Source organism: Pseudorca crassidens, chromosome 8 (assembly GCF_039906515.1).
Source record: "Pseudorca crassidens isolate mPseCra1 chromosome 8, mPseCra1.hap1, whole genome shotgun sequence".
Taxonomy (NCBI): Eukaryota; Metazoa; Chordata; class Mammalia; order Artiodactyla; family Delphinidae; genus Pseudorca; species Pseudorca crassidens.
Window position 1 is genome coordinate 49,118,230 of NC_090303.1, and position 19,831 is coordinate 49,138,060.

The 19,831-nt window shown below is 34.7% G+C and overlaps 1 protein-coding gene across 9 annotated transcripts in view; it reads right to left on the reverse strand.

Annotated features, from left to right (window-relative positions):
* Positions 1 to 19,831, reverse strand: part of PPP1R9A (protein phosphatase 1 regulatory subunit 9A) — a 328,300-nt gene that overhangs the window by 123,734 nt on the left and 184,735 nt on the right. For all 9 annotated transcript variants that reach the window (XM_067746375.1, XM_067746382.1, XM_067746381.1 and 6 more), the window contains exon 5: positions 4,869 to 4,973. In XM_067746375.1, the coding sequence (XP_067602476.1) occupies positions 4,869 to 4,973 (105 nt within the window). The remainder of the gene's footprint in view (positions 1 to 4,868; positions 4,974 to 19,831) is intronic.

Here is a 19,831-nt window from a genome sequence, read left to right on the forward strand (position 1 = left end):
TATATATACAGTTGTATAACAAACACAATAACCACAATATAGAATATTCTGTCACCCCAAAAATGTTCCCTCTTTCTTCTTTGCAGTTTAAATGGATTCAAGCAGTGTAAAGCCTTTTGTGTCTGGCTTCTTACTCAATATAATAGTTTTGAGAGTCATACATGGTGCTAAATATATTGGCAGCTCATTCCTTTGTATTGCTAAGAAATATTTCATGGTATGGAATATAATACAATTTGTAGATGCATTTATCAGTTAAAGGACACTAGAGTTGTTTCCAGTTTGGAGCTGTTTTGAATAAAGCTCCTATGAATATGCAAGTATGAGACTTTGGGTAGATACATGTTTTTACTGCTCTTGAGTAAATAGCTAAGAGTAGAACTGCTGGCTGGTATGATAAGTGTAAGTTTAACTTTATAAGAACCTGTCAAACTGTTCTGCAAAGTGGCTGTGTTATTTTGCATTCCCACCAGAAATGAAAGGATGTTATATTAAAGTTGCTCTACATCCTTGTCAATGCACAGTAGTATCAGTCTTTTAAATTTCAGCCATTCTAGTGGGTGTGTAGTTGTACCTCACTGTGGATTTAATTTCCATTTCTCCAATGATTAATGGTGTTGAGCAGCATTTCATGAGCTTAACTGTATATCTTCCTCAGTGAAGTCTCTCATTAATTGATTTGCAGGTTTTCAACAGGGTTATGTATATTCTTATTGAATTATAAAGAGTTCTTCATATCTTCTAAATAACAGTGCTTTATCAGATAATTGTTTTGCAAATATTAGTCAGTAGCTTGCTTTTTTATTTTAAGGGTATTTTTCAAACAAATGTTTTAAATTTTGATGGTTTAACTTATCATTTCTTTTTCTTAAATTTCTTGCTTTTGTGTCCTAAAAGATCTTTGATTAACCCAAGATCATAAAATTTTTGCCTGTTTTCTAGAAATTTTATGGTTTCAGCTGTTGCACTAAGGTCTATGATCAATCTTGAGTTAACTTTTGTACACACTGTAGGATGAAGGTCAAGTTTTGTTTTTTTTTTTAATGTGGTTTTCCAATTGTTCCACCACCTTTTGTTGAAAAGACTATAATTCCCCCCATTGAATTACCTTGGTGCATTGGTCAAAAATCAGGCCTATATTAGAACTGTCTATTCAGTTCCATTAATCTATATTTTTATCCTTATGCTTAAACCAGACTGCTGTAACTAGTGTAGTTTTCGGACAGTGGCAGTCCTTCAACTTTGTTCTTTGTAAAAAAAAATGTTACTTTCTCCAAAAAAGCCTGCTGAGATTTTCATTGTGATTGTGCTTTAATCTGCAGATTTGGGGGAAACTGAAATCTCACACTATGAGAGTCCCGTACCACACAAAGACTTGGGCTTCTTGGTACCACGCCCATGCCCATGGTGGTTTAAAATCTGGAGATCAACAAGTCCTGTGAAACCCAGTGGAGGGATGATAACGAAGACTGTCTGATTCCTCCATGCCCACTCCTTCAATGCTTATCTTTCTCCTGCTGTTGTTGTGATATATCATTTCTGAGTATAAACTATTTGAGTCCTGTAAGTCCTTTCCCTAATCAATTACTTAAAGGAATTAACATGGTTAGCATAGTACTCACCAAGATCTCACTATGATTACTTAGTTTTAAATGATATCAGTAAAATTGAGGAAATAATAATGGTTTTCCAATGCTTTCAGCCAGGCCTGGGCTTCTAATGCCCCAGGAATATAGCCTGGTTTGAGCTGAACCACTTACTCACAGTGGACTAATATGCTTTAACTCATATAAAAGATGTAGGGTTGAAAAACACATATGCCCTTGGAAGTTATCATATTAAAATATTGGTCTTATAATTTCTCTGGTGTGTCAAAAATGGCACACCAAGGAGGTTTTCATTAGTACTATTAGTTCACAAATTCAGGTGTAACAATTCAAAGTTTAATAAAATAAAGCAGACTACGGTCAGATAAAAAGTGATTCTCTATAAGTGTGGGTGAAGTCAAAAGAACTTCATTGTGTGATTTTGATTTATATCCAAATGCTGGCACCAATTTCATATGCATTTCCAGGAAATAAATGTAAAAATCTATCTCCAATACTTAAAATATAATCACATCCAAATCTCAGCTTCGATTTCCTTAACACTATTAGTTTCTTATCTTTCCCCTTCCTGGCTCTTTAAAGCCATAAGTTTCATACATTCCTTCCAGATCTGTGCTTAGTAGTTAGAAAAATTCAAACTAAATTTAGTGATTTTTCACATATCCCTTTTAAAAAATAAATTTTAGTAACCACTAAATGTGATAGCTAGCTCACCAATAAATAAAAAATATAGAACCATACATGTTTTAAACCCTCAGTTTAAAATGATTCATTAAAAATTCGGGTCTAGTTTTTGGATCTTGTTTTTTTTTTTTTTTTTGCAGTACGCAGGCCTCTCACTGCTGTGGCCTCTCCCATTGCGGAGCACAGGCTCCGGACGCACAGGCTCAGCGGCCATGGCTCATGGGCTCAGCCGCTCCGCGACATGTGGGATCCTCCCGGACCGGGGCACGAACCCGTGTCCCCTGCATCGGCAGGCAGACTCTCAACCACTGCGCCACCAGGGAAGCCCTAGGGTCCCATTTTGATATAAAGATTTTTGCAAAGTGAATGAGGAAATTAAATGTATGCCTTTAAAAAATTAAAGTGGAATGTTCTGTAACCTCAAAGTCAAAAAAGTGGTATGAATGATGAATGTTACCAGGATGAAGAAATCACTAGGGGATAGGGAGATCAAGGAGGATTTCTTGAAGGGCAAAGGAGCTAAAATATGTTCCTCAAGATAAGTAGGTTGTAACCAGACGACAGTATTTTAAACAGAAAGAATGATAGAAAGGCACAAAAACAATAATTCACAAGTCATGTTTGAAGGATGATGACTACATTAGTAAGACTGTACTAGCGCATGAATATAGGGAGAGGTAAGAGATAAGACGGGATGAAAGACTTTTAATACCAGGATAAGAACTTAGATTCTGCACAGAATGGAGGGCCATTGAAGGTTTCTAAAGAAGAGAAAGACATAACGAATGCAGAATTATTATTTCCACCCACAGGTCTTAGTTCTACTACTAGATTTATGTAGAATGAGTCGATTCCTTTTTCCATGATAGCCCTAAAACCTGCTATTGTGTTCTTCCATTAGGGATAGGGATGAGAAGGACAGATTAAAGAGAGAGACTGAAATCATGAAACAGTTAAGCCATTCGCCATCTGTACAAGGCTTGAAATGAGCACAAAATTATGAAGAGAAAGAAAGGGATGGCTATGAGTTCATGTAACCACAAACTTTTTTCCAAATGAGAAATGTTCTTATAAGTTGAACATATTTCTTACTTTATTTCACTTTAAAATTCACTGCAGAGTGTAATGAGCAGCTTCAAAACCAAGTTCTTCACTGACACAGAGAAGTGCTGTCTCAAGAACAGACAGCAATTCTGCAGAGACAATCACATTTACTGAGGGGCTCACCCGTGCAGCTCTGAGAGTACATCAGACAGTTTTCCCTGCACTCTTTCCAATTATTTTACATACTTTTCTTAGGATGACGGGTATTCTTGAAGCATTAAAATAGCATCCATAGAAGTCATTTAGGTTGTATTCTTTAAACACTCCTTTCATTGTTAAAGGATGTTTTCCAATTGAAAAAGCCTAAATTATAAAACCTAAACCCATGCTTGTGCAACATAAAATATGCTGCAATAGGGCTTCCCTGGTGGCGCAGTGGTTGAGAGTCTGCCTGACGATGCAGGGCACACGGGTTTGTGCCCCGGTCCGGGAAGATGCCATGTGCCGTGGAGCGGCTAGGCCCGTGAGCCATGGCCTCTGAACCTGGGCATCCGGAGCCTGTGCTCCGCAACGGGAGAGGCCACAACAGTGAGAGGTCCGCGTACCGGGGGAAAAAAAAAAAAAAAAAAATATATATATATATATATATATATATATATATGCTGCAATAAAATCCTAATGTTACTCTCTTTATAGCAATATTAACTAATCGATATTTTCAGAATATTTGGCAGTTTCATTTTGATGATGATAACACTATAACACTTTCATAACTACACACAGTAAATAATGTCCTCTTATGTGTTCCTTTATAGGATTTATGGAAAAGTATAAGGCATAAGCAATACTATATTAAAAAATAAGTACCCTGTGACCAAATAAAATGGATTTCAAACCTTGACCTTAGTTGGCTCAGGACTACTTTGTTTTCCAAGCTACAAATTTCAGGACCCCAGGGTTAGATATAAATTTAAGGTCCAAAATAATGTACCCTCTGTCCTATTAAGTTGGAAAAGTTATAGTTTACCAAAGATTAGTCCTTCCTGATTCTTTAAAACAATAAAGAGATTTAAAAATGCATTTATTAACCTTTTAAGGTTAATGATTTATCATTCAGCCTGCTTGTCTAGTAACATGTATCATTGGATATATGTATCATCATTTCAATTTCAATTTACTGTATAACTGGTTTTATTGAAAGGATTTGGAGTCTAAATTCATATTTATTGAGAAATTCTATCTTCCTAGAAATTACTGCTATGTTAGCAATAAGACAAACTAACATAGCTTGGTAATTAACCATATTGATTCACACTGTACACTTCATATCTTTGTGTCTTTCTAGAATACTATAATTTTTAGTTTTAAATTACATTTATGAACTAATTACAATAAAGAAGGAAAAATTTTAAACTAAAGGCAAGTTTTTCGTATTTAGATAAAATTCTTCCTGTAATTATAGGTACAGTTAGAGAGAAAACTAAAATTCAACAAAATATCAAGTAACCAAATTGTACATCTCAAGCCACATACCTGACATTGCCCTTGGTGTTTCTGAGAACTGTTGCAGCAAAATTCTGTGTGACACCCACCAAGCTGATTCCATCCACTTCCACAATCTGGTCATTGACTTGTATTCTTTGGGAAGAGGGAAAAAATTACCCACAATTAGTTTTTCTGATAATATATTACCGTTCCCAATAAATGAGTTGACAAAATTGATTTTCAAGATACTCTTATTGATTCAAAATTTGTCTCCAAGTTCCAGATCTTAGTCAAAAGCTTAATGTTTTTTAAAAATTATTTTGAAAAACAGAAATAAGCAATAAGTGGAGAGATTCCGTTTATCCAACATCCATACTCCTATCACAAAGAATTGATAACTGCTAATGGATGACATACTTAAACCATATTTTAGCCCATAATAAATCACATAAAACGTAACAGAGCCAACTGAAATACCCTTTGGGCCTCATACCTAACCCTCATCCCACCTCTCCTCCCCAAGGAAAAATATCACCAGGAATTGCAGGGAATCCTTCCAATTCAAGTTGTACACTTGAATTATGTAATGCTTGTTAAGTGTATGTGTAATGCTCATAAGCGTATCTATACAGGTAGATAGATATACACACGTATATAAATGTACATATACACACACACGCACATACATGAGTGTATGTGCGTGTGTATGTATATTTATTTATGTCTAGGAGCTATATATAGTATTATTGTAGTTTATCATATAATGCCTTTAAAGTTATATACATGTTTTATATGTACCATTTTTTATTCCTCAAAATGAAGTATTTCAATCATGGAGAAATGCAGAGGGAATTAGATAATAAACACTCATGTACCCAACACCCAACTTTATCAAATCCCAGCACTGCAATATTTGAGTCAGACTTTTTTCTAAAAACAATATTACAAAAAAGCCAAAGCCCCTTTATTATTTGTCTTCAATTCTATTCCCTTCTCTGCTTCTACAGAAGTAACTATCATTAATTTTGATGCTCAGCCTTTCTACTGATGCTTTGAAATATAAATAATACATACACATGAAGAGGCACAATATGTGTACATCTGCAGTTTTCAAACATTATGAAATATACCTCTCTTTCTACAATTTAGTTTTCTTTACTCAACATTACATATGAGATTTATCCATGGTTATAAATACGATTCTAGCTAGTTCATTTTATTTTACTTAATTTAATTAAATTAATTAATTTATTTTTTGGATTGGCAGTATTTTTATTCTCTGTTCTGGTAGGTCTAAATAGGACGCCAACTTAATTCAGAAGTTGATAAGTGATAACCTAGCTAGTTCATTTTAACAAGCATATAGTATTATCTTTCATGAATATTCTAAAATATATTCATCCATTATTTTGCAGATGGGCACTGTATTGTTTTGAATTTCAGCTATTATGAATACTGATGTAATAACTAATTTCATATGTCTCCTTACGTACATGTATGAGTTTCTCCAGGATATATAGCTAGAAACAGAATTTCTGAGTCAAAGAACACAGGCATTTTCAACTTTGGCAAACGGACACATTTCAGTTCAAAATGCTTATACCAGTGCAAATTCCCAACAGCACTGTAGAGAGGTTCTGAGTCTCTCCACACCCTCACCAATACTTGGTATATTCAGACCCTTTAAATACCACCAAACTTATAATTGTAAAAAGGTATCATGTGATTTTAATTGCATTTCCCCGATTATAGTGCGGTTCAATGTTTTTTCGTAAGTTTATGAGTCATAATGTCCCCTTCTGAGAACCGTTAGAACCTTTTACCAATCTTTGTTGAGTGTTTTTTCTCATAGATTTATATAAGATGTCTTTATCTTGTATACTAACACTTTCTTAATTAAATATGTTGCAAATATCTTTGGCCCAATCTGTAGCTCATCTTTTCACATTTTTGAGGGAAATGGTGGTTTTAAGAAGAACAGTTTTTAAAAATATAATCATATTTTTAATTTTGGCTTTATATTAGGTAGTTTTTGTGTTTTGTTTAAGGAATCCCTTTCTGCCTCAAGGTTATAAAAACATTCTATATTTTCTTTTAAAGGTCTTAAATTTTGTTTTTCTGCATTTTTAGTTATCCACCTGTAAATAATTTTTTATTATGATATGTGTTAACAATCTTCTTATTTTTTCCAAGTATATAAACAGTTGGGTTAACAACATTTAATAGTCCACTTTTTACCCACTGAGTTGTAGTGCTGCCCCTGTCAGGTTTCAAATGTGCATCAATGTGGTTTCTACTTGACTGTCTATTTTTGCACACTTACATTGTTTCATAATTAGTTTTGACATTTCATAGAGTAATTCCCTTTACCTAGTTCATTGTCTTCAAAATTTTCTGAGCTCTTCTTGGGCTTTTTCTTTTCATAGTTTGTTTTGGATTTACTTGCCAAATTCTCTAAAAACATTTTTTGGAGTTTTAATAAAATTATACTGATTTCTAAGATAAGTTTGGGAAAAACTGAATCTTTATCATATTGATTCTTCCCATCAATAAAAATTAACTGCTACTACAATTATCTTGAGCAGATGTTGTATATATCACATGCTGTTGCTATGTATTAAGAAAAGTTATTTAAAGCTTGGAAATAAAAACCAAAGGAGAGGCAATATGTTGTTTCAATGTCATGTACATACATTATTAAACAGGCCCAACCAAGGATAATTTGGGGGAGTGTATTTTAATTGATCCACTGTTTTTAAAATTGATTAAAAGTCTTAGACATACTAAAGTAGAACGTTAATTTGTAGACTTTTGTCCTAAATAAAATCAGATACTTTTCTTCTGTTATTAAAGATAATCCCATAGGTCATGGTTTATTTCCCTGTAGAATATTAACTGGCTTTGTATCTATCTTAGCAATGTTATTCTAACATTACTTTATTAACTTGCATGTAAACACCTACTCCTAAAATGTTCTTTGAACCACACTTACCATCTCACTGGTTCTCTCATTAATTAGTGAGTTGAATAAAGTCTGATACATGTACGTTTTATATTTATGAAAGTCATCTGTTAAACTCTGAATATTAGCCTGTAATAGCTTTGGAGTTTCCATAAGAGGCCAGAGTGGATTCACAAAACTAATTCAATTGTGTTACCACAGAAATGCCTTCATGGACTTTTGCTTGGTCCCCAGAGTTAGTCTAAAGCAGCAACAGAACTTTATCTTTGCTATCATGTTTTTTTCTAATTCAATACTTTTGACTTTTTTCTTGGTTCTTGGCTATGTTGGTTCTGGACCTAGTTTGTACTAGATAACAGCAACATCAACAACAACAACAACAATAAATAATTCCCCACTGGTAGAAGAAATGACTGGGAGTGTAATTTCATAATCTGACCATTTGAGACTTCTAATGGGATTATGGGGATCTGTTATCTCCCATGTAAGAGAAGATAAAGAATTTGAGTTGCTATCCTTTAATTTCTTTGTCTATTTGTGATCTCAAACTATTTCATTAAAAAAAATTCATGAACACTAGAAAGCAAAAAGCCCTTTGAATCTTGACTAGTGAGTTTTTTGTTTCTTGGATTACTTAACCTGTTTCTGAAGTTGCAGAACTGAGGCTACAAATTCTCTGTGCTGCTGTAATTGAGAGAACCCATGATCTCACTGTGTGCGTATGAAGTATGTTCCTAACTCAGAAGGGTATTAATAAACTAAATTATAAAGCCTCTTAAATTAAAGGAGCGATAATCTAATTGGTTCATAGAGAATAATAAGCACTTTCATAAATCTTGTATTTTAGTATCTAATGAGAGTTTAAATGTGCTAGACGTTTAAGAAAAAAAATCCTTCTTGGAGATTCTGCTAGAAGCTCAGAAGTATTTTCGTATAAGAGACCAAGTTCATGTAATAAAAGTGAGTCTTTGGACAAATAAGACTAACTAAATAATTTTGGTTTAAAATACCTATCTATGTTTTCTCCATGATTTTGTAAAGGTGTGGGTTTGTATTTTTCTGAAGAGACCAGTTAATCTGAACTTCCTAAAATTGATACAAATACTGATCAGATAAATTAAGTACCCCTACATAAAGTTTAAAAAGCATAAAAAATATAAAATTGTGCTCAACTAAACTGAATCATAATACTAACAAACTTTTATATCAATGGTAATTATGTTTTATAGAGTGTCAGCTTAAAACATGATTTCCAAGATTCTTAGTTATTTCCAAAACCTTGGTCATAAAGCTTTTAATATATACAACTCTTCTTATGTTAAAATGTTACAAAGTTACTATAACTTTGCATCATGTTAATGAATGTGTTTATTCTTGCACTTTAAGAATATGTAAAAATAGTACATGTGGCTGTAGAAAATTGTATTTGTTAGTCTGCTAAATTGCTTGTGTATGATAGATGATTATTATCAACTTCCTATCTATGAGTGAAGGTTGCTTCTAAAAGGTGGTTAGGTAGACTATGAGTTAAATTTAAAATGAGTAATTAAGACTATGCTAACAGCAATGCGATAGAAAAAAAAAATGAGTAGGTAAGGTAATGGAATGAATTTCTGTTTTTCAAGAGAATGAATAGCAATTTAGTCCAAAAGTATCAGCCTGTTTTAGAATATGAAAGAACATAATGAAGATCAAAACTTTAGTGTGCGGAGAAAGTTGAGGAAGGTTTAAAGAAGCGATTTTTATTTACCTTGGTTTATACCATGTGGGGCCAGAAAGATGCTATAAAATGTGCTGCATTTTGACAAAACTTTTTTTTTTTTGCGGTACGCGGGCCTCTCACTGTTGTGGCCTCTCCCGTTGTGGAGCACAGGCTCCGGACGCGCAGGCTCAATGGCCATGGCTCACGGGCCCAGCCGCTCCGCGGCATGTGGGATCTTCCCGGACTGGGGCACGAACCCGTGTCCCCTGCATCGGCAGGCGGACTCTCAACCACTGCGCCACCAGGGAAGCCCAAAACTTACTGAGTTTTGAAGGATTTATTCAAAATATAATTTAGAAGAAAAGAGTGTAGTTCTTCTACTACCAGAGTTACATAGAACGAGTCAATTCCTTTCTCCATGATAGCCCTTCATATATTTGAGAACTGCTAATATGTTCCTCCATTAGGGGTAAAGGAAGAGAAGGACTGTGAAGAGAGACACTGAAATCATGAGACAGTTAAGAAGCCATTTGCCATTTGTACAGTTTGAAATGATAACAGCACAAAATTACGAATGAGAGCTCCTTTTACTTCACATTCTCATCAGCGTCATGTTGATAGCATTTTAGATTTTGGCCATTCTAATAGGTATCTAATGGTATTTATCATGGTTTTAATTTGCAGTAACTCATAGATTGGAAGAAAAATTTTAAATATCATATATCTTATATGGGGCTGGTATCTAGAATATTATAAAGAACAGTTACAAACCAATAATAAAAAGACAAACAACCCAACTTAAAAATAAGTCAAAGAAAAATATTCAATACCATATGATCCCACTTACATGTGGAATCTAAAAAACAAAACAAACAAAACAAGAAAATCCACCAGCTCACAGATACAGAGAACAGATTGGTGGTTGCCAGAGAGTAGGGGTTAGGGGATGGGCAGACTGGGTGATGGGGGTTAAATGATACAACCTCCAGCTATAAAATAAATATGTCATGGGGATGTAATGTACAGAATTGTGACTATAGTTAATAATATTGTAGTGCCTATTTGAAAGCTGCCAAGGGAGTAGATCTTAAAAGTCCTCATCACAAGAAAAAAAAAGAAAAGAAATTTTGTAACTACATCTGGTGATGGAATGTTAACTAGACTTATTGTGGTGATCATTTCACAGTGTATACAAATATCAAATCATTATGTTGTACACCTGAAACTAATATAATGTTATATGTCAATTATACCTCAATTTCAAAAAGTGAGCAAAGGATCTGAATAGGTATTTCTCCAAAGAAGTTTCACAAAAGGCAAATAAGCATACGAATAAGGTGCTCAACATCATTAGCCATCAGGGGAATATAAAAACTAAAATAAGACCCCTCTTCACACCTACTAAGATGGTTATGATCAAAAGAAAGGTAGTACCTGAAACTGAACACAAAATTGTTAATCAACTATACTCCAGTATAAAATAAAATTTTTTTAAAAAGACAGATTGTAACTTTAAATGGAGCATAACCTATAAAAATATTGATTCACTATGTTGTACACCTGAAACTACTATAATATTGTAAATCAACTATACTTCAATTTAAAAAAAAAGATTACAAGTTTTCATGAGATGTGGAGAAACTGTAACCCACATAAATTACTGGTAGCAATATAACATGATGCAGTTGCTTTGGAAAACCATCCAGCAGTTCTCCAAAAGGTTAAACATAGCATTACCATATGACTCAAAATTCCACTCCTAACTACATACTCAAGAGAAATGAAATCATGGCCACACAAAATTTGTACGTGAATGTTCAAAGCAACATTATTCAAGATAGCCAAAAAGTAAAAACAATCTAAATATCCATCAACTGCCAGAATAAACAAAATGTGGCATACGCATTCAATGGAATATTATTTGGCAATAAGATGAAATGAAATTTGATAGGTGCTACAACATGAATGAACCTTGAAAATAGTATACTAGTGAAAAAAGTCATCACAAAAGATCACATGTTATATGATTACATTTACATTAAATGTCCAGAAGAAGCAAATCTCTACAGACAGAAAGTAGATTAGTGCCTAGGAGGGAGGAGGGGAGAGATATATTTTTCAAATTTGCACAAAAGTACAGTATGAGCTAGCAGTGGCCATACCATGCTGGATAGGATAGTCTAGGGCACTAGTTCCCAAACTGCCTAACTGCAATGGAAGAATGGAGCAATTTTGAAAATTAAAGATTCCTCAAGTTGCACCTCCTCCAAAATTCTCATTCAGAAGGTATGGAGTAAAGCACAGGATAGACATTTGTTTTTCAATTTTGTCTATTATGAATGAAGTTGCCATTCACATATAAGTCTTTATGTAGACATACATTTTCATTTCTCGGAAAATACCAACAAGTAGAATTGCTGGCTTGAAAGGTTAAGTATACGTTAAACTTTAAAAGAACTGCCAAACTGTTTTCCTAAGTGGCTGTAAAATTTTATGTTCCCACAAGCTATGTAGGAGTGTTCCATTTCTCCACATCCTTGCTAACATTTTATATTGTCAGCATTCTTATCTTTAGCCATTCTAGTAGATGTGGTATCTCACTGCAGTTTTAATCTGTCTCTAATGACGAATGATGTTGACCATTTTTTCATATGCTATTGACCATTCATATATTTTTCTCTTCAAAATAACCGTTCAAATCTTTCATCTGTATTTTTAAAATTGAGTTGTGGTTCTTTTTGTTATTCAGTTATAAGTGTTCTTCATATTCTTGACACAAGTCCTCACATGAATGTTTAACAAATATTTTCTTCTTGTCTATATAGCTTCCCTTTATCATTTCATAGCTGTGCCTCTCAAAGAACAAAAGTTTTGACTTTAATAACGTTCAGTTTATCAGTTTTTTCTTTGATGGTCCATGCTTTGAGTCCTGTCTCAAAAATCTTTACTTAATGGTAGGACACAAAGATTTTCACCTATGTATTCTCTTAGAGATTTCATGGTTTGAACTCTTATGTCTAGACCTATGATTAATTTTGAGTTAATTTGTATACAGGGTGAGGTAAGGTTTGTGGTTCAGATTTTTTGTTTTTCCATATGGATATCTAATTCTTTTTTAATTTTTACTTTATATTGGAGTATAGTTGATTAACAATGTTATGTTAGTTTCAGGTGTACAGTGAAGTGATTCGGTTATATACTGAATCTGTATCTATTCTTTTCCAAATTCTTTTCCCATTTAGGTTATTACAGAATATTGGATATCTAATTCTTGTAGGACTACTTATTGATTGTACATTTTACCACTGAATTATCATGGCACTTTTTTTTTTTTTTGCGGTACGTGGGCCTCTCACTGCCGTGGCCTCTCCTGCCGCGGAGCACAGGCTCCGGACACACAGGCCCAGCGGCCATGGCCCACGGGCCCAGCCGCTCCACGGCACGCAGGATCCTCCTGGACCGGGGCACGAACCCACGTCCCCCGCATCAGCAGGCGGACTCCCAACCACTGCGCCACCAGGGAAGCCCTATCATGGCACTTTTATTGAAAGTCACCTGACTATATCTGTCTCAATCCTTTCCTTACTTTCTATTCTACTTCACTGATCTCTGTTTCTATTTTCATACCAGTATCACATGGCCTTGGTTACAGAAGTTAGTAGTAAGTCTTGAGAAAGGTAAGGTTAGTCCTCTAACTTTATTCTTTTTCAGAATTGTTATTCTAGGTCCTTTGCATTTCCATATGCATTTTGGAACCAGATAGTCAATTTCTACCAAAAAAAAGAAAAAAAAGAAGTCTCCTGAGATTTTTATTGTATTTCTTTGAACCTACAGATAATATGGGGACATCTGACTTCTTAACAATGTTAAGCCTTCTATTCTATAAACACTGTTAAGTCTCCATTTATTTATCTAACCAAATATCACATTACCATCAATCCCTAATATCATCTCAACATTTTTCATTTTTTATCCAACAACATCCTCACATAACTAAAAGCTCTAAGATAAGCCATACCCTGAAAAGACTGTTCACATTTGTGTTTTTGTACCTTTTACAAAATATCTGCCAAAAATCCCTTCTCTACCCTCTCAAAAGCCTTCTCCTAAAGGCCCAGCTCTTCTCTTTGAGGAATTATCTGCTTATCCAAGCCTAATGAATTTTTAAATTCTTGAACCTCTTCTAGATCTTATATTTTATACCCCCACGTAATGTTGATGCTACCAGATAGTTTGATACTCCTTTTTAAATTTTTTTGGATTTTTAAATTGAACTCTGGTTGATTTACAATACTGTGTTAGTTCCAGGTGTATAGTCAAGTGATTCAGTTATATATGTAGATAGATAGATAGATAGATAGATTTAACAATGAATCCAGGGATACACCATACACATAACATGATGAAAAACAAACACAAATGCATGTGCTACAGTCTATTACATTTAAGGGTACAGAGGCCAACAGTTCAGCTGGGCTCAACTTATGGCAGTTAAATGGTTTCATTGAGGAACTGGATACTAAGCTTAGCCCTGAAGTAGAAGGTAATAAAATGTTGAGAAAAATATGATTCTGGGTAGGGTGAAGAGGATGAAAGGAAATGTGGCAGTAAGAAAAAAACCTGAACCTTGGAACGCTCAGATCTAAATTTCAATCCCAAAGCTTTCAGTTACTGATAATCTAAAAGAAGTCCCGACTGCTCATCTCTATGTTGTTAATATTGTTAAATTTGTGTGATGTAGAGAAACACAGAAAGGAATTACTGAAAGATAGAAAAAGAAAAGAAGGAGAAAGTAGATGGCAGACTGGGAGTGAAAGTTTCTGCAAAGGAGCCTTGGAAAGAGAGAAAGAAATCTGAGGTAAAGTAAACCCAGACCTAGTCTCCTATCTTGCAAGCATAGTGAAAGTTAAGAATGAATAAGGGAGATGGATGGCTTGAGCTATAGAGTCCCAGACCTTGGTAGTTAACAACTCCAAATTTACAAAACCAGAAAAGCAATGAGTATTTGAAGAAACGATGATGGATTGGGGAAAAAAATGCCACTTAAAATACACACCATTACCAATAAGGTAGAACAAACTTACAACCATTTTCCTGATACTGGATGGGGGTTAGAAAGGGATATCCTATTTAAATGTATGTAGCATGCAAAATATTAAATGTAAATTAATGATACTATACCTATTACAGCAAAATTTTAAAATGTGTAATTGATAGTCTCTTTCTTTACAATGCATTTTGATTCTTTTATTTCAGCAAAAGTTTATTTATATGCTTTCACTCATTTACCTCACACCACAGTTTTCTTAATCCTGTTTTCTATAAAACCTTAAGTTTCTTCAACTATGAATTCCTGAAACAATTAATCCTTAGTTTAGATAGAGAAGGTCTACTATAACTACCACGTAAGCTGGTTGTAAAGATCAGCAAAAATCATATGTAAAAGGATTAGTGCAGTAACTGACATATCATACAGCCTTAATATACTGTAGATTTAGTACTTATTATTTTGACTCAGATGTGCAAGGAGGTTGGGGAAGGAAACTAACAGAGACAATAATGTACTTTTCCTGAGTAAAGTAGAGAGTATGTACTTAAGAAATAACACTGGTATCCAATGTCAACAAGATTCTGGGTTATGACTGGTAAAAAATGTAGAGCAACTATATGCTGCTATTCAAAAGGGCTGCGCAAACAAAGTGACAGTTGCAGAAGAATAATCTTGGGACAAGGATAAGGATAAAATGGGAAAGATCAGCTGAAAGAAGCCCACAGACACAAGAAATAAGAGAAAGGCCTGGCCCAGAGATGTGGCCCAGAGAATGAACACAAAAGAAGAATCTCAGGGACATTCCAAAGAAAAAAAATATACAATACAATAAAATATTAATGGGTAAAATAAATGAAAGAATAAAAGATGACTAGAAAGTTTACATCTAAAGTGATGAAAAACAGAATCAACACAGAAAACACAGGTTGTTCATATCAAGGGAAAGAAAAAAGAATAAGGAAAAGAGGAATTAAATTTCTTTTATGATGAATTTGAGATAAAAATAACATATATGTGAAATAAATGAATAGGTCTACATGCAATGAGACTGGGATACAAATTCGGGAGTAATTTATGTAGTCATTTTAAAAAAATCAGTTCATTGGCTGAATACAAAAATGAGGTCAAGAAGCTCAGCTTGGAAGAGAAGCATTCTTACAATGCAGCGTGAAAAACTGGAGTATCTATATAGAAGGAGAACCTGGGAAGCCTCTCTTTCTCTCTCACAAACATACACACACACACACACACACACACACACACACACACACACACACATACACCAACAAAAACAAAGAAACAAAAAAATCAAGGAAAGGGACATGGATCTTATTAGAAATAAATGACTATAATGACACTGAGAAGTTTAAGATTAGGTCCAAGAAAAGGTTACTTAAATATCTCAAAAAGTAGGTAAATAATTTTTGAAGCAATAAATTTGACAGAACATTAAGGCTCAAAACTAAATACAGAATTTTACTGTGTTAAGTTTAAAGTTGCACTTTAAATCTGTTTATTGGACTTGATCATTTTTGTTATCAGAGTGGGCGAGTAGACGAGAAAGTTTCTTACAGTTAAGAAGTAAAGCCAGTTGGTATGGACCACTTATTTGTAAAGATTAGCATTAAAAGAACAAATGATAACACAGTTGTGAAAAAGGAAACAGGAAAAAAGCACACTGAAAATAATTTATAAAAAAAGAAAGAAATACAAGCATCCAGTAAACATCTTAAAAGATGCAAAAACAAGAAATTATCAAATTATTCAAGATTTTATAACACAATATTCAATCTTAATCTTAAGCGTGCAGTAGATTACTCTTCGACACACTCCTGGGGAATACAAATTGAACAACCTTTCTGAAGGGCAGTTTAGCAATGTGTTTCTGAAGCATTTAAAACGTAATGCACTTTGACACAGTAATTCCGCTCCAAGGAAGTACTTTCAAAGAAATAATCAGAGATATTCACAATGATTTTTATATAAAAATGCTAACCTGATCAATACCTTGAAACAACATACTAGTATAACAATATGAACAATAAATGGTTCATATATATAATACTACAGCATAATATATCCTTAGATATATTCTATTGTTACAAAAGTATTTAGTAATGTTACATAGTATAACATATTATTTAAGCATAGGCTCTGGAATAAGATATCCTAAGTTCACAGCCAGGCTCTGCCACTTATTTCCCGTGACTATATAAGAGGAGCCATTGTTCCTTATATCTAAAACAGAAATAACAATAATTTTATGTATTTAATCAGGGCTATTAGAGGGATTAAATAAGATACAAAATATAAAGAACACAGCATATTGCCTGACATACAGTAAGCACTCAACAAATATTATCTTGATGAATAAAATGTACAAAACCCCATAAAGCTATATATTCACTGGTTTTAATCTTTGTTAAGTAAGTAAACAAAGGCATATGCACAGAAAAAACTCTGGAAGAAAATTCACCAGCAGGATTTTAAGAGTGGTCAACTCTACATGGTGGGATTACATGAGATTTTTATTTTCTTCTTTACGTTCTTCTACACTTTCTAAAATTTCAACCATGAACATGTATTACATTTATAACTCTAAAATGTTCTCTAAAATTAGCACATGCTTATTTGACAACTGATGATGGCATTTTACAGTGACTGTGGAAATAGTCTAAAAAGTTTTCCTCTAGACTGAGGCATTATAGTCCCTTGTTCTTTATTAAAGATGCATATGTGAATAACCATAAAATAACTACACTAAAGGTTCTGGACTCAAAGATCTATAATCTCTAACCCAAAGCCAAAAAGACATTTTCTCAAAAATGTAACGGATGGGAGAACTCATACAAATTGTTTTGGGCTTCTGTTTTTCAATAGAAATTTTACAATGCTTATCATTAACTTAAGCAGAAAATAAACAATATTGATATTTATATTATAGCACTTCCTAATTTTCTGAATTCATCTGTGTCAATGTCCTTATGTTCATGCACATCCATGAGCCTAAAATTAGAAAAAAAAATCTGGGAAAAGTTCTAAATGGAAAAAAAAAAACCTGTCAACCTAGAATCCTATACAAAGAGAAAATATATTTTAAAAACTCAAAGGTGAAACAAAGACTTGTTCAGATAAACAAAGCTGAAAGAATTCGTCACCAGCAGACCTGGTGATATAAAGGATGTCCCTCAGGGAGAAGAAAAGTGATGCTAGCTAGAAATACGGATTCCACAAAGGAATGAAGAACACTGGTACTGGGCTTCCCTGGTGGCGGAGTGGCTAAGAATCTGCCTGCCAATGCAGGGGACACAGCTTCGAGTCCTGGTACTGGAAGATCCCACACGCCGCGGAGCAACTAAGCTCATGCTCCACAACTTATGAGCCTGCGCTCTAGAGCCGCAAGCCACAACTACTGAGCCTGCACGCCTAGAGCCCATGCTCTGCAACAAGAGAAGCCACCGCAATGAGAAGCCCACACACCACAATGACGAGTAGCCCCCGCTCTCCTCATCACCTCAACTAGAGAAAGCCTGCACGCAGCAACAAAGAACCAACACAGCCAAAAAAAACCAAAAAGAACACTGGTACTGGTCACTGAGAAGACAAGAAGATAGTCGAGCTTTAAAGCATTCCATGCAACAGAAAGAGTGGCAACAGACATTTGACTGAATTTGCTCTCTGCATTCACAGCCCAGTGTAAGAAAGGAGCATCCCACAATTAAATTGCAGGTTTCTGATCCTACATAATTCTTCCTGCCTGCCTTAATACAGCAAGCATTAAGGGGATGAAAAAGAGCTCAATATTATTTGATTATTATTTTCATTAAAAGGGTATTAATTTTTAAAACTTTTTTTCTCATTTCAAAGTGATACATTCATTAAAGAATGGATTTGAAAATCTGATACAAAATTAAAACAAGGAAATAAAAGCCACCTTTAAATTAGAAAAGAGGGAGAGAGGGAGGGAGGGAGGGAGGGAAGTTCTACAGAGTTTGCTATTTTATTTGAAGGGCATTTCAATTTACTTTTTAGAGGTAAGTTGTGTGGTGATTAATGTGGAGACAAACTCAAGAAACTGTAAAAATGAGCAGAAGAAGGAGGAGACATAGAAACGATTGGACAGGGGTGATAGGAGTAAATAATATCGGTTAGAAAAAAGGGCACCTGTTCAGGGTTACTGCTACCATGGACTGACCCTACAAACCACAAGGTCATGAACCAGCAGGGTACTTACTACATAAGTGGTTATTACGGTAGGGAAAAGTTTTCTGGCATCTGATACCTACTTTGCTTCAATCTCTTACCCTGAGAGAAGGTAACTTTTAGATGCAATCTCACTAGTAGTAGTTGATAATACCTCTCAAATCTTGGTTCATAATCAGAAGCACAGAAAAGACAAAGGATGAGTCCTGGTGGTAAAAATTAAATGGACGGGGCTTCCCTGGTGGCGCAGTGGTTGAGAGTCCGCCTGCCGATGCAGGGGACACGGGTTCGTGCCCCGGTCTGGGAAGATCCCACATGTCATGGAGTGGCTGGGCCCGTGAGCCATGGCCGGTGAGCCTGCGCGTCCGGAGCCTGTGCTCCGCAACGGGAGAGGCCACGGCAGTGAGAGGTCCGCGTACCGTACAAAAAAAAAAAAAAAAAAAAATTAAATGGACGGCTCTCTGCATTAGACCACCCCAGAGTAGAAAGAATACAGATAACAGACTTTCCAAACTTTTTCCAGAATAGCAGAGGAAATAGCCTGTTTTCCCCTGGAAACACTGTCTACTGGAATGGAATTTACAGGAAGGCAGCTGGCTAGTTTGTAAAAGGCATCTAGTCCTGGCCATTTCTTCAATGTTTCCATGTGCTCATAAACACAAGTGTGCAATACGACTGCTTTTCGACCTCAGTCTGATATTTCTGAAATCCCTCAATTCTGAATCTAAAAACCAGAATCAGTGGGGGTAAGGCTAGTAAAAATATCTAAGTTGGAGTACTCTGGAGTTTGTTTAATGTTACTGGGCAGTTATTTATTGACATGATGTATCTGGGATGGGGAAACAAAAACAAAAATCCTACCTTACAGGGCTTATATCAACAAAGCAACCAAGGATGAATGAAAAGGAAACGAGCTGGAGCAACATTAATGAACACTGGACAACATAGAGTTTTCCTCAAAATGCTAGATAGCAAAGTTTTAAATGCATATGAAAATACATATCAGAGCAGTAATATCCCAAAACTCTCTAAGGGGTGAAGATGCTTAATTAGAAGAGTGACAAAAGAGTGTGTGTGCAGAGAGGAAACCATTG